This window comes from Thunnus albacares, chromosome 24, assembly GCF_914725855.1.
Source record: "Thunnus albacares chromosome 24, fThuAlb1.1, whole genome shotgun sequence".
In the NCBI taxonomy this organism is placed as follows: Eukaryota; Metazoa; Chordata; class Actinopteri; order Scombriformes; family Scombridae; genus Thunnus; species Thunnus albacares.
The window spans coordinates 13,509,900-13,525,711 of record NC_058129.1 but is presented as its reverse complement, the minus strand read 5'-3'; the positions used below and the strand labels follow the sequence as shown (position 1 = coordinate 13,525,711).

Below are 15,812 nucleotides of genomic sequence, written 5' to 3'. Positions count from 1 at the left end.
CGCAATATTTCACTAAGCTACATTAAAGATTTGCATACAAACAGCCAGCACATAAAGACCTCAGAAGGACAGGCATTAAACCAGGTTGTAATACCGACTGTTGCGGTTGTAGTTTACCTGGAGAGTCATAAATATAACTGTCAAAGTCAAAGTCGGTCTTGCATCACTTTGTCCCAGTGGCCAGCTGTGGAACTGCAACTAAAAATCCCCAAACTGCTGCCTAACATTACTCTTTTACTCTTACAAATATTAATATTTCTTAAAACGTTCCCTTTATGTGCATGGCATCATCTCAATGTTAAGTCTATGAAAGAGACACTAATGCAAATGCATCGTGGGCTGCACAATGTATATGCAAACCAGGAAAAGAAAATAACTTTTTCAGTGTATTCATTTGAGTATCCAGTTCTCAAAATACATTCATACTGGATTAGATTCCTACAGTTTGATACATAAAAGTTAAAATGTGGAACATTAGTGTCTGCTCTGCTTTCTGGAGGGAAATATAAGATGAAAGAAAACTGATTTTATTATCATAATGTTTTTATTCTCTTAATTTCTCATCTTTTCTGCTACATATTGCTTGTTTAATAAAGAGACAATTAGTGTCTACGATTAAATAAATAAATAATAATATGATGATCTGACTCATTAAAGCATATTTGGAAATCTATAGACAAATATATATGCAGATGTATAATTTCCTTTATTTATGTAACGGTGAATATTGTGTGAATGTTGGTTGCGTGTCACAGGACATCTGTGGCGTGATGGTTGCTCTGTTTGTGTTTTTGGATGGACAGATAACATCGTCTTGTGTGTGCGTGCGTGTGTGTGTGTGTGTGTGAGAGAGACTGTGTGTTTGTGTGTTAATTGCTGAGTTATCACGTTCCATTTGTGCAACTCTTTTGTGGGTCAAAAACACACACACACACACACACACACACACACACACACACACACACACACACTTTCGCCTCCTGTTACTCTGCTTTGTAAAACCAACTCCCATTCCTTCTGCTGGGAGACACACACACACACACACACACACACACACACACACACACACACCAACCCCCCCAATTATGCTCCATTATGTCACCCCCTCTGACCGCTCCTGAAAAAATATCTCTTTCCCTCTGTCGTCCTCTGCTCGTCTCTCTCTCTCTCTCTCTCTCTCTGCATTCCTTTTTTCCATACTACCTCACTCCATTCATCTCTCTCTCTTCCCCCCTATCTCTCTCGCTCATCCCTTGTTCCTGTGAGACAATGTCTTGTAACAATACCGAGCTTAATCTCTGTGTCAAAGCCGTTTTTCCCCTTCGCTGAACACACACACAAACACACACACACACACACACACACACACTTTCACTGGGCTGCCACTGTGCTCTTTTTTTTTTCTCTCTCTCTCCATGTTTTGTTTCTTGTGAGGAGGAGATGAAAATGCAAAAGGACAAGCAGATATCACGCACACGAACACAGTGTTTATGTTTTAGACATTACATCAACGGTTATAGAGAGCTTACAAATGATATGATTATAAATATATTTTACACTTTATGTAGATACGTACTGTAGATTCACACACATAATCTGTGTCCAGCAATTAATGTTAAATAGTCATTTCTGCTATTTAATTGTTCATTCCTCCTGTTTTCTTATTACAACAGCAATTACAAGGTTATGAAATACAAAAAATTTGGGGCACTGTGAAAAAATAATGATCTTAACAATCAATTAATGGAATTTATGTGGATTACAAACAGAATTTCTCATCAGTTTGTTTCTGGAGCAAATTAACTTTTAACATTTTCTTGCATTAGCTGCCATTATTTGGGTGCTAATAGTATAATTCAACATGTTTCACATCACTTGTTTAAGTGGAGTTTAAAGGACCAGTTTGTAAGATTTAGTGGCATCTAACGGAACAGACTTGGCATTAATGGAATATAATATTCAGAAGTATGTTTTAATTAGTGTGTAAAATAAGAATCACTGTCCTCTTCCATGGAGCCCGCCATACTGTGCCGCCATGTTTCTACAGTAGCCCAGAAAGGACAAACCAAAAACCGACTCTAAAGAAGACTATTCATGTTTTCACAAGTTTCTCGGCCGCCGTATGTTCTCCTACGTGCTTGGAAGGGGTCGGTGAGGGGAGGGGTATTCAGTTGGTTGCAATCTGCAACCTCACTGCCAGATACCACTAAATCCTGCACACTGGTCCTATTCCATTATTCAGAACATTTCAACATTATTTTGTAAAATAAGCTCTCTCTGCTAAAAAAAAACTTAATTGTCCTCTAGTGCATTTACACATACAAACAAGGACACACGTATAAGAAAATGCAAGTAAATTACAGCTACTTTCTCCTGTTAAGACTCAATTTTGAGTCAAATTATGTAGAAAATAACTGATTCAAATATAGCAGTGAGGGCATGTGCTTTGGACAAACCAGAACAAAGCGAAAGGTTGCTTGATTTCAAATTGAAAAATTTGACTAAATAACCTTGAAAATAAATGAGGAAGGCAAAGATCCTCATTTTTCTTTACTACAGAGGTTTGGCTGCCAACTTCCTTTCAGTGAGCTGCTTGTTTGATTATTTTGTAGTACACAGACCTTAACATTTATTCTCCAGTTCGGTTGAAATGAGTCAGTATTAATATTGCAGATTATTACACATTTTACAGCTCGGTGTTGGTAGATGTTTATTTAAGGAAACAAAATACATTTGCGAGTGGTTACCATGTAAGTAGAACTATAACTGCAGGTCAAACATTCACTCTCAAACAACATCATTCAGTACATGTTGATGTTGTGCCATAAGTCAAGATAAGCACTCGTACAGAGGCTTAGTTTAGTCAAATAACATGAATAACAACACTATGCAAATAAGTACCAAAGAAAACATCAGACTGCACTACTATAAATATACAGCTGCGTTCACCACTTATCTGCTTTACTACTGAAGAAACATCATTTAAAATCTGTTACAACCCTCTTAAATCATTAACTTTTTACAACCCTTTAAATTTATAAACCAGCGATCGGTCAGTATCGCATGGATGTTTGGCCAAATCTGCAATGTAACATCAAGATATTTACAGTATAAAGTGTTTCAACATAAATATAAGGGTTTTATACTAGTGTTCATTAATCTATAGCAGCCTGAATAGACCAGAATCCATTGCAACCACAAAACATGTGTTTTCAGTAAAGGTAATAGTGGTGCAAGGTAATTTGTCCCCACTCGATCGTGATCTGTCTTTCTCTCTCTGCCTTTGGGCAGTGAATGCATTAAGTTTCCACTTGTTCTATTAGGTCTGTTCAATGTCACACTGGGAAAAAGTACAAAAACCCCTTCTTTAAGCAGAATTTTTTTTTTTTTACTCCCTCTCTCAACTTTTCCAGTTCAATCGCTGCATCACCTCCCAGCTGATCAAGTGGTTCAGCAACTTCAGGGAGTTCTACTACATCCAGATGGAGAAGTTCGCCCGGCAGTCCATCAACGAGGGCGTGACCGCCGCCGATGATCTGGCGGTGGGCCGCGACGCCGAACTCTACAGGGTGCTCAACATGCACTACAACAAGGCCAACGACTTCGAGGTAAGCCGGGCCAGAGGACGATCATTTGTGTGTGTGTGTGTGAGAGTTTGGAGGGAATCAACACATTGTGTGTGCAAATGTCAGAAGACTGAGAACAGATACGTGTTTATTGTACAGAATTACAAACTTTGACACAGTTGTGGAGGATTATATGCTTTCATACATTTTTGTAAACTCTTCTAAGACTGAAAAACTACATTTTCGCTCCTGCAAAGCTGATTTTTTTGTAGATTTACTCTCTGTTAAATTGCTAGAATTCAGGATAAAGGGTTAGTTCGCCTTCAGTTCAGTCAATAAAGTGACTGATTTAGCTTTAATTCAAAAATATCTTCAATATAACAACTTTCCTTTATTCACTGCACTTGCTTGTAGAAAAGCTTCCATCAGTAACAAACTGTTTTTTTTTAGTTTTTCAACTTACACAAACACGCACTCACACCAACGTCCTCTACCAAGTCAGCTGTTCGGAGCGCAACAGTCACCTCACGATTCTGCTGAGGTGTGGATGTCGCAGTATGTGTGTGTGTGTGTGTGTTTGTGTGTGTGTGTGTGTGTGTGTGTGTGTGTGTGTGTGTTCGATGAGGCGAAAGAGGACGCCGCTCGAGGCGCGGGTGTCCTTGTCAAAGCGATTTGCAGAAGTCACATTCTCTCCCTCACTTTTTCTCTCCCAATATTGGTCTAAGGGGACCTGAGGGCCCTTAAACTATCAGACGTAACATCAGCAGCATTTAGATGTCCATTAGCACACAACTCACCGCCGACACACAAACACACACACACGTACTTTTTTTTTTTTGCTTAGAAAGAGGAGAAGTGAAGCTTTGTCACACACACACACACACACACACACAGGTTTTAAGGTATCTAAATAGCTTGTTTTGGAAGAATGAGCAGCAAATGCTTTGCATGCTTTGCATAACAAGAGTCAGGTAGCTTTTCACAGGTGTGTATGTAAAGTGCCGCTACAGGAAAGAGACACACATATGCAAATAATTTATGTGTGTTTATTTTAGCTGGTCTTTAGTGGGGTTATTTATAGGGATCGGACTGTCAGAGTTAAGGTTCATACTGAGGTCAGGAGCTCATGAACCGTCACGATCGTTTTGCACGTTCACACGAGACAAAATGTCTACGACTTGATTAGTTTTGGTTGATTTCAGTGCAGTATGAAAAGTTACAGATGCTTGAAACCAGGCAAACTATTACAGTGAATGGAAGAAGCTACAGAACGTGCAATGTCCATTTCAGAGCATCCACAAATGTGCAACAATCATCAGACTTTGAGGTTAGATTTTCAAAAAACTAGAACGCAATGCTCTCAGTCTCCCGGACATTAGGATTTCTTTGAATGCATGTACCACAAACAAAGTTTTCTGACCATTTTTGACAAGAACTTGGACCCCACTGGACTGGTCCAAGGTCAGGTCTTCATTACTGGCAACCAAGAGGAGTCTCAGCAAGTTTATCTTGTGCTGAGATGAATGGAAAACAACTGAAAATCAATATAAAAAATCCTGCAATGATTTGAAAAGTGGTCAAGATTTGTAGTTAACTGTCAGTTAGTTGTATTAAGGGATGAATGTAATCAGTGGAAGATGCTGATAAGGACATTAGTGAAAGGATGTGTGTGTGTGTGTCCTTTGTGCAGGTATAAATATTCCTCCCTTACTTCGTCCCCTTCCCCGCCTGCCTCCTCCTCCTCCTCCTCTCCCTTCACCTCCCTCCTTCCACCCTTTCCACCCTTTCGTCCGTCCGCCCTGAGGGAACATTACTGGCTAGGGACTCTCTCTCTCTCTCTGTCTCTCTCTCTCTGTCTCTCTCTCTCTCTGCCAAACTCAGAGGCGTGAAACTGGAACCGCGGCCGATTCAGCAAGTCTCCCGACGTACACACACACACACACACACACACACACACACACACGCAGAAGTCTTCTCCTTTTGCCAAATTTAGCATCATCACAGTTCCACCTTGGTTTGTCCCCCATCACTCCCCTCCACACCTCCTCTCTGGGCTCTTTCCTTGCCCCCCCCCCCCCCCCCCTCCCTATCACCCCCTTTCCTGCTGAATCTGTCCTCTGTCAATATGTTCTCTTAGTCACCTCCTCTCCTCATCCTCCTCTTCTCTTATCCCTCTTTCATTTGTCATCTCTGCCTTTTCCCCTCATCTCCTATTATTGTCCTCTCCTGCTCCTCTTTCCTCCCATCTCCTAACTCCTCCCGGCTCCCCTCATCTTTTCAGCTCCTTTCTCTCTTGAAACTCATTTCTCCTCATCACCTTCTCATCTTTATGCCCCAACAGCTTTTATTTCAGCCATTAAAAATCTGCTATTTATCAAATTATCTGGTTCAAAGTTGGCCTCCTGAGGTTAAATAATTTGCATTTTTTATGTTTTCCTGCCTAAAAAAAAAAAAAATAACAATCTTGAAATTGTCTACTTGGTGAAATAAGAAAGTGTTCTGAGGTTTTGATAGGAAAAAAAAAAAACATCATGTCATTAGTCAATGTACATGACCAGCATTTTAATAGTTACTGTGTAATTTGTCGGTAGTTTGTGTGTGTGTGTGTGTGTGTTGTCTTCAAAAGTTGGCGTAAACAGGCCCCAGTAATTATAGCAGCTTCATTAATTACCTCCTCCTCTCCAGCCACAATCTTTCAACTCTTCTTTCTTGTTTACCTCTCTGTCTCTCTCTTTCTCTCCATCCTTACTGTCTCCTCTCTCCTCCTCCTCCTCCTCCTCCTCCCCCTCCCCCTCCGTCTCTGAAACTATTTTGTCCTAATTGCAGCTCTGCCCACTAACTAATGAGGAAGGCAGAGAAGGGGAGGCTGGAGAAAGGGAAAGGAAACAGGGAATAGTCTCATCTTCAAAAAAAAAAAGAAAAAAAAAGAGGGAAAACAAAAAGAGACAGAGATTTTCTTTGCCAGGACACTCGGGGAAAAGGTGTCAGCTTCTACCTTCTGCCAAGAGGAAGAGAAACATTTCCTCTTTTTCTTTTTTTTTCTTTTTTTTTGAGAACAGATTGATGAGTTGTTGGTTAAGTCTGCCAAGAAGCATTGGGCATGGCATTCTTAACTTGCCCGAGTGTATGTGTGTGTGTTAAAAGTTTCTGGTGCGATATTTGAAGCTACACACGCTACCGAAAACACACACACACACACACACATGCACAAGTGTATCTTAGCGGGAGGAAGAATAGAGGCCGGCGGTATAGAAAGGGATGAAGCTGTCATATTTTAGTGTGTGTGTGTGTGTGTGTGTCGGCTAAAGAGGGACAATGAGACGTTTTTATGAAGCCTTCTAGAGGACGTTCTCATCTTTCCAGTTCAAGGATCCTCGCTGGCTCTGTCAGCACCAAACGACAGCACAGCTGCGCCTCACACACGCACACGCACACACACACACACACACACTAACACACCATACATGTATACACACACATACAGATACTCATTTGTGTCGATCTGAAAGAGCAGAGATACCCTCCCTTGAAGGGTGGGTGTGGCTGCTACCAAAATCTGCCCTTTGACTTTGAATGACACACACACACACACACACCTAGAGGCCACAGAGTGGTCACACACTCACATTTCAGGGCTATCTGGTTTCATAAGCTGTGCACTTCATGAAAGGCTAAACTTCCCATGTCTTTCTCCACCGTTTTAGATTCTTTGTCATCCTTTCCTCCCTCCTGATTCATCTATTCACTCATCTTTTGCGCTTCCTCTTCATACGAGTCCATTGAAAAAGGTTCCTAGCTCGACTCGCAGGGATCGATTCTGAAAGTGGGCTTTATATCAGGATCTCTTCTCAAAGAAGATGCTCTGCAGCTTCTGATAAATGCATCGGTGCTGACTTTTATTCGACTGAAGGTTGTTTTTTCATCGTTTTGTTATTAATCAACACACACACACACAGGAAAATGTGAAAAAAAAAAAATTCTCTCCATCCACGAGCCTCAAGTTTGTGGTTGTATTTTTTTTTTTTTTTTTTTACATTTTTCTCATTTCTCCTCTATCGTTCTGTTGCGATCACCTCTCTTGTCTTGTAACCTACCCAGAAGGCGCACACACACACACACACACACACACACACACAAAATGACCAATCAGCCTTTTAGGAGGAGGTTAATATCAAGACTACACCTGTCCTGCTTTCTTTTCCTCCCCTCCCCATGTCTCTGACTGATCTATTCCTCACTCTGAACGTGGAGCTTTTGACCAATTAGGATCATTTATTTAGTACAAACACAATGACTTGTGCGATGGTGGTTTTTAAAGGCTTTTACTACTAGTAATTTGACTATTTCCAGCAATTCCAACAGTTACGAATTTGTCGTTACCCACAGAAATCTACAAATTCAATGGTAGCAAAGCATCTGAAACAACATTTTAGACCATGATAGGACACCAAAACTCACACAAACACACAAACACTATCTCCTACAGAAGTGCTTTAAGTTAAAAATAACCATGAAAATCTTAAGCACACTTTAGTTCCCTTGTTATGTTGAGAAAATTACACAATCTGGCCATAATTTAATATTCTACAAAAGCATTTGTGGATGAAAATAAATTGTATATATATGAACAAATTTTTCATTAAGTAGCACAAAGTCTTCCTCACTGTCTCTTTCTGTCTCTGGTGCTGGTTGACAGAGAGCAGTATGGTACAGACAATGCCACCTGCCAGTTTCTGTCACTATAATTATAGCTATCTGCTTGCAGAGAGTGTGTGTGTGTGTGTGTGTGTGTGTGTGTGTGTGTGTGTGTGTGTGTGTGTGTGTGTGTGTGTGTGTGTGTGTGTGTGTGCGAGCATATGCGTGTGTCTTAGTATTCCAGTTGGGAAGAAGAAGCAGGCATCATCTTTGTCACTGAGCCTGATTGGAGTCACGAGGGGACGGTGTATGGATGTGTTCGTGCATGTGTGCCTGCGTACAGTCTTCCTATGTGTGTGTGTGTGTGTGTGTGTGTGTGTGTGTGTGTGTGTGTGTGTGTGTGTGTGTGTGTGTCGTGCATGCAGTGATTCCCTTCCCCTGCCCCAGCTGTCTCCTTAGCTTTAACAATAGGCCTGGTAACAAAGACGTGGCCTTCAGCCTCCGTCATGTGATACTAGTGGTCTGCAGCCTCTCAGTCAGATGACCCGGGCTATTGTCCTCTATGGGTGACACACACACACTTGCGCACACACACACACGCGCACACAAGGAAGCACAGAACACACACCAACGCAAGGAAGCACAGCACGTGTATGAACAAACACACACACACAGAGAGGCGCGCTGAGATACGAAGACACACACGTAATGATCGCGCTAAAAGAAGACACACACTCATTAGATAGTGAGAACAGACACACACACACAGACGCAATCTCAGGACGCAGACCCTTCCTCTCAGTCACATGCAGTCAGAACAAAGAGAAACTTCATTGCCATTGTCCTAGTGACAGTGAGATCAGTGACTGATTGACAAAAGAGCAGCAGAGAAGGAAACATATTGCTGATGTCCTGGAGGAACCTCCAGTCTACACTTTTACCTTCCATGTCACACTTTAATATGGCAGCTGGCAAACGTCGTGTGACCCCCCGAGGTCACGGTAAAGAGACAGGGATGAAACAGATTTATTAGCTATGATGCTACTGATAGATTCCCTTAAATTTATGAGTTTTTTTAACCTGTGTGCTGCTGCAAAAGTAGGTCATGAAAGTGTGAACTTTGGAGCGGCAGATATCTGACTGTGTGAACATGGGTGACTGTTGCATAGAGCATCTTATCAGCAGGTTATTGTCTGTTTTATTTATGTACAGTAGGAAGATAAAGAAGCAGAACTAAATCCGCTGACTGGCTGGAGAAATGACAACTTAACAACTACAGTTAAAGCAACTTTGAGCAAACTGCCATTGGAAATTGCATTTATATACAACTATTTTGCCACATCAAATACATTTTGAGAGAAATATAAAGTATGTTTTCATCAACATAGAGAAAATGTTTTAAATGAATGTCACTGCCAAGTCATAAAAATGCTGATAGTTGACATTTCTGCTTTGTTCAATGACTAAAATATCAACTCTCGCAATATGATATTTGCTTGTAGCGACTCTTTACACTGTGCGATTCTGGGCTGTCTGACACCAAAGCTGACAAGTGAAGACTGCACTGTTCACCGACGTTCACTGACGACTTATTTGGAGCTTTGGTGACCAAAGACAGCCTGAAATTGAAGAACTAACTCTCAAAATGTGACCGCTGCTTCGACACACATCTGTATACAAACAAATCAGATTCCAACATGAAATGACACAGAATACATCGGCCAGCCTGACATTTCTTAAATGTAGTTTTTCAGTAAGGTTTAGGAGGCAAACACACTCATTCTCAATACATCCATGACACGTAGAAACCAAAATGATGAAGGAAACAGAAAATAATTTAGCTTTCATATACTTTTTTATACTTTTTTATACTTTTTTTGTATTTACATCGTAGAGTCACCACACAATCTGACAGCTTCAAACTGATATCAAACAGATTGTGACCAAGAATTCATCATAGGCATAAGTGACATGGGATAAACTTACACGATTGTTGCTGTTGCACGGTCTAAAGGCACGTTTACTGTAGTCTGCCTGCAACCACTGAACCTAAAGACACTAGTTGTCATATTAGAAAACTCCTGAATATTATGTTGTTTATGTCTGACGTGTTTTGAAACACTTGTACATGAAAAAAGCATTCACTACATTATCTCCAGATTTGGAAAGTCTCTCACATCGTACGTGAGGACACAATTACAGGCAGTCAACAGGAGCTCGCAGGTACAATAAAAAGAGTTGAACACAGATGCAGAGAGGACAGGTGTGCACTCTCCGAGTTTCAAACCAAAACAAACAATGTTTTGGACACAAATGAAGGAGTGTCCCTTTAATGTCGATACACGAGTGAGCTTGAAGCTAAATGTAAACTGGGAAGGAGTGAACAAAAAGATACAGCAGATACAGACGGGTGAAACTTTTTAAGGAACACCAACATAAAGTTCCTTGACATGTAGTCTATAAGAGACCAGAGTTATTCCCTAAGTTTCTTAATGTTTGTCTCTATTTAAAAAGGAAATGCTTATCTTTATCAACAATAGAAACACAAAAGCTAACAGGATTATAACATGTCAAAGTATGATTTTTAATTGATTAGTTTTTGCTGAAAGAGAAAGTATGGAAGGAAACAGAGGAAGAAGATGAGAAGTGAGAGTCTCTACTGTCTCTGTGTGTGTGTGTGTGTCTTTTGCTGCCAGGGTGTGTGTGTGTGGGTGTGTGTGTGTGTGTGTGTGTGACTAAAGCCAGGCCTGATAGCCGGGAAAGAGAGCAAGAGTGAAGAGAAGGAAAAAGGAAGCAGATGCTTGTGTGTTGGCACAAAAATGATATGTCCTCTCTCTCTCTTTCTCTCTCTCTCTCTCTCTGTCACACACACACACACACACACACACACACACACACACACACACACACACACACACGCTGAGTATTTGCTCGGTCCACAGACGGAGCAGCACATGAAAGAGTTCCAGTATTGTCTCGATGATAGAAAAATACTTGTCTGACCAACAACGAAGTGGACCTCAAGGCCACCGAGCGAATGCGTGTGCGACATAATGGAGAGCGCGGAGGTGTGTATGTGCGGGGTGAGGTGAGGGGGGGGTCGCCTGAGATTTCTAAAAGCGACGCATCGTGTAGCGAGAACCGGGAAGATGCTTTCAAAGGGGGACGGGCGAGCTGAAAAATGATCAATAATCGAGTAACACAACCCTGAACCTCATAGAAACACAAAAAGGCGCAGAGGGAGACACTTAAACATGCTAAACAAATGAGCTCATGTGTACAGTACACACACTTGAGTAAACAGTGTCAACTTCCCCCCCTACTGTACATTGATCGAGGGAGGGTAGAAAGATGGAGTAAAATAGAAAAGAGAACACGTTTACACACTCTCTTTCTGTTTGTCCACCTTGAGAATCAAGCATATGGTGTTTGTAGAGTGATTTCTTAAGAGCCTGTCGTTTGTGTGTGTGTGTGTGTGTGTGTGTGTGTACGACGTGAAGCAGGTGAGACTGAAAAGGAAAAGGAGAGACAGGCGGGTAGAAGGACATACCTTTATGGACAGATGAATAGGTAGAGGTGAGTCAAGTGAGGACACGCAAACGCAGATGTTTCTATCAGTCTCACGGTGGCGATAAACGTGTTTTTCCATCCATCTGGAAGCACCTGAAAAAAAAAAAAATAAAATAAAAAGGAGGGAAAGGAGAGAAAAGGGAAGATGATGAAGAAAGTTTAAAGATGCAAAGAAAGAAAAAGAAGTGAAAGAGTGAGGTACGACCAAAAAAAAAAACATTCAGCTTATTACTGAGCTTATTTAAAGTTGTTTATTCAGTTATTGAGTCCTAATTTTTCAAAGAAAGCAACATAAATCTGCCAGTTTTTTTCCTTCTTTTAATGATTTTGTATCATTTTCTTGGTACTAAATCAGTAATCTGCATTATTTTGTTTCAAGATACATTCATCTCTACAAAGAAAGTTGCACTGGCAGAAAAAAACATCTAATTGAAAATCTAATTAAAGGATTACATCCCATTATTGTCGTAGCAACGACAGACAAACATAAATATCATATTAAACACAATGATTAGCATGAAAGACCAAATTTAGCAGCATCAAAAGAGAGTTGTTGTCTAGGAAAACGGTTACAGCATGTAGCTGTAATAAGAAAAAATATCATTATGTGGGATGTTAAACTTAGTGGAGACCTGTAGCACCACTCCAAGGAGAAGAGCAGGAAGAGTTTTGGATTTATGTGATTATAAAGTGATCAAATCACCGCATGACCGTCTGGGCTTCTGCGCCACGCTGTCATGGATATTCTTGAAGTAAACTAAGAACTTACTATGTTAAGTCTTTCTATTTTGAATGTGTTAAAATGGGACAGTGTATCCATAAAGAAGTAACCTACTTATAAAGGGCTCTCCTTTATTCTAAAAATAATTTTTAGTGCAACACTGCCTTTTTGTGCTCATGGCCAGCCTTGTGAAAAAAAAAAAAAAAGACTAAATTAGCAAAGCAGACGTCACTGTTGCCAAGCTCTCGTTGCTGTGCTGTTTCTGCACTTTGTGGTTTTTGTGCGTCTGCAGGTGGCGCTCTTTTTTGTATTTTCAGCCACGATGGCCGTCACCGCTCGTGCTAGCAACACATCCTCCGTTTTTTTTTTGCAGACGAAAAGTACAGTTCAATTCATTTGTTTGAATAACTAAAATTGTCGACATAGCAGGAGATGCTTCGTGTTCGGAGGTTAATGCAGCTTTGTCCTTCATATAAAAAAAAGCCCATTTAATGTAAATGCAATTGAGAGGCATGTAGAGAGATGTAGACAATGAGAGCAAACATGAACGACCGATAAATTTGCAAATGCAAATGACAGTAGCATCAAACACAGTGGAAAATGATTGTGGACGAGCAGTAAAATGCATCAGGGGGAAAGTGAAACGGTGACGTTTCTTGAAATGTTTCCGTCAGCACATTGAGAACTTCTTACTTCAAATATTTAAAAAATGAGAGTGATGAGTGTGTGTGTGTGTGTGTGTGTGATGTAAGATAAACACTCGAGTGAGCTTGTGATTTCTTAGAAGACTTAATTTCCAAGAAGGGAAGCGAGACGTTGAGCCAAAAGAGCAGGAAGACGAAGGGAGAGAGACAGAGGAGGAGAGGAGTGGGGGGAAAAAAAGAGGGAGGGGGCGTCCCAGTAGGCCTCTTTGTTGGGCAGCGATTTAGAGATTTACAGGCTCTTGTCCTTCTGTGTGTGTGTGTGTGTGTGTGTGCGTGCATCTATGTGTGTGTGTGTGTGTGTGTGAAGAGAGAGTAATTGAGCCTCCCTTCATCCAATATTTACCCACCAAACCGGAGCAATCATGCGAATTATGTTTACTGGGAACCAAGTGTCTTTCTTCCTCTTTATCTTTCTTTCTCTTTCCCATTTTCCCCCATTCCTCGCTCGCTCACCCTCTCCTGGCAACTAGACACCGTATCAAGATCCAAGCCAGGAGTAAATCACACACACACACACACACACACACACACACACACACACACACTGGGGGGAAACAGGCCCATCTGTATTGATGATGGCCTAATTTAGATCTCTTTATTGGACTGATTTACGATGGCCAGACAAAACTGGGCATCTGGACCCAAGTGTGTGTCTGTGTGTGTGTGTTTGTCCAGTTGACACACAATATCCTCGCTGCCTCGTTTCATTCTTTTCTGCTTGTGTTTTCCTACCTCTCTGTGATTCAGCTGTGTCCTTTTTTTTTTTTTTTTTTTCCTCTGCCGGGCCATAGTCTTGTTTCAGCACTTTGAGCACCATCTCGCCACCGCCGCCGCCGCACTGATGACGCACGTCATCCTGAAAACATTTTAAAAACACACAATCATCACGCCGCCGGACGACGCAGTGCCACCGCTGCAACACGGACGCCAGGGCCAGAGAGCCCTTCTGGGTCAAGGTCGCCTCGTCTGTTTCTGTTCTACCGTGCGTGGCGGTTTTTGTTTCACAGCTCTTTGTGATCGGAGGTATCAATCGCATAACAACGAGCGAGGGACGAACAAAGTCGAGACGGGGTTAAGCGAGGAGTTATATTGTATCAGGGTGTCCAGATTTTATAGCTACACCCCTTCACCTCGCTAAAGTGAACGTGCACTTCACCAAAATTGATGTGAGGAGGTGAAAGATCTTCAAAATATTTATGTCAGCAAGGAAGGAAATTTTATGAGAGGAGTTCTGGGAAGATATTAAAAAGATGGCCTTCTTTTTTTTTTTTTTAAAAGATGAGAGCAAATTTGAACAACTAAAGGATGAAGGGATGTAATCCAGGAGGGAGGACGCCTCAAAGGCACATTCATCTTCTAGATCAAGCTCAGGTTTCAACTTTTATTTGTCCCAGTGGGCAGTTTCACAGCAACTATTAAAAACAGCAGCTTGACTTTGGGGGCTTTCTGTTTTGTCTTGTTGCAGCCTTTTTCGAAAAATGTTTTCATGGGCTCTTGCTGAGGTTTAATGATTAAGACTTTGGGAGTTATTTGCGTAGTTGAAGCCGTTATTCAGAGCAAACACGCAGTTTTCTTGTGCGATGAGAGATTATTACATTTCAGGTGCACGCATTGACTTTTAGTTTCCAAATGACGTTGTTTAGATACTCTGGCTGAACTGCTCTATTTTTTTTTTAAAAAGCTATAAAAAGTTGTTATAAACACAGATTTTGATGTACATTGATGTAGATATCACCTGGAAAGATTTAAACTTTGGTTCGTGTGTGTCTGTGTGAGAGTGTATGCATGTGTGTGTGTGTGTGTACAGTAGTGTCTATAGCAAGACAGTGACAGAGGGCCTCATTGAAATAACTGTGGTCTCAAGGGGCCAGCTAAAAAGAGAGAGAGGGCAGGTGAGGGTAGACGGAGTGTATGAGAGTCTAGGGAATCATTTAGGGTGTGTGTGTGTGTGTGTATGTGTGCGTGTTTTAATTCTGTGTGTATGTGTGTGTGTTTGACAGCAGAACAACACACACACACACACACCCTAAATGATTCCCTAGACTCTCACACACTCTGTCTACCCTCACCTACCCTCTCTCTCTCTTTTTAAGGAGGGGGTAAAGGGGGGGGGGGGGGGGGGGGGGGGGGGTGATTCATCCGTTCTGGTGGCGGCTAACCTTGGCATGTCCTGCCACGCGTGACGGGGTTACACCCAGACGACACTCTGTTGTCCTCTATGTGTGTGTGTGTGAGTTTGTTGGGGTGTATAGGAGCATGCACCTTGTCTGGAGTCAGCAGTGTGTGTGTGTGTGTGTGTGTGTGTGTGTGTGTGTGTGTGTGTGTGTGTGTGTGTGTGTGTGTGTGTGTGTGTGTGTGTGTGTGTGTGTATCTGCATGCAAAAAAAAAAGAGACAAAGAAGAAGAGAAAGGGAGAGAATCCTAGTCAGGTTGTTTAGTGTCTTTGTGTGATCTTGCCCCCGGGAAAAGGGGAGCAGAAAAAAGAATAAGTGTGTGTGTGTGTGTGTGCGCATGCTCATGTGTGTGTATTGTTCTGCTGTCAAACACACACACACACATACAGAATTAAAACCCTTACACAAGCACACACACAAACACACACAAAGCCTTGTGATGA

General features: G+C 41.5%; 2 protein-coding genes across 12 annotated transcripts in view; one reads left to right on the top strand and one right to left on the bottom strand.

The window, feature by feature from the left end:
* ccdc28a (coiled-coil domain containing 28A) overlaps nt 1-15,812 on the bottom strand; it is a 223,490-nt gene that overhangs the window by 145,531 nt on the left and 62,147 nt on the right. For 5 of the 9 annotated variants that reach the window (XM_044345258.1, XM_044345262.1, XM_044345269.1 and 2 more), the window contains 2 exons: nt 13,929-14,052; nt 11,752-11,864 (listed from right to left, as the gene is read on the bottom strand). In XM_044345258.1, coding sequence (XP_044201193.1) covers nt 11,752-11,864; nt 13,929-14,052 — 237 coding nt within the window. The remainder of the gene's footprint in view (nt 1-11,751; nt 11,865-13,928; nt 14,053-15,812) is intronic. The other 4 variants (XM_044345265.1, XM_044345260.1, XM_044345261.1 and 1 more) reach the window with 2 other exon arrangements.
* The window catches only part of LOC122976664 (prospero homeobox protein 1-like), a 35,303-nt gene that overhangs the window by 17,790 nt on the left and 1,701 nt on the right, over nt 1-15,812 (top strand). For all 3 annotated transcript variants that reach the window (XM_044345255.1, XM_044345257.1, XM_044345256.1), the window contains one exon: nt 3,414-3,608. In XM_044345255.1, the coding sequence (XP_044201190.1) occupies nt 3,414-3,608 (195 nt within the window). The remainder of the gene's footprint in view (nt 1-3,413; nt 3,609-15,812) is intronic.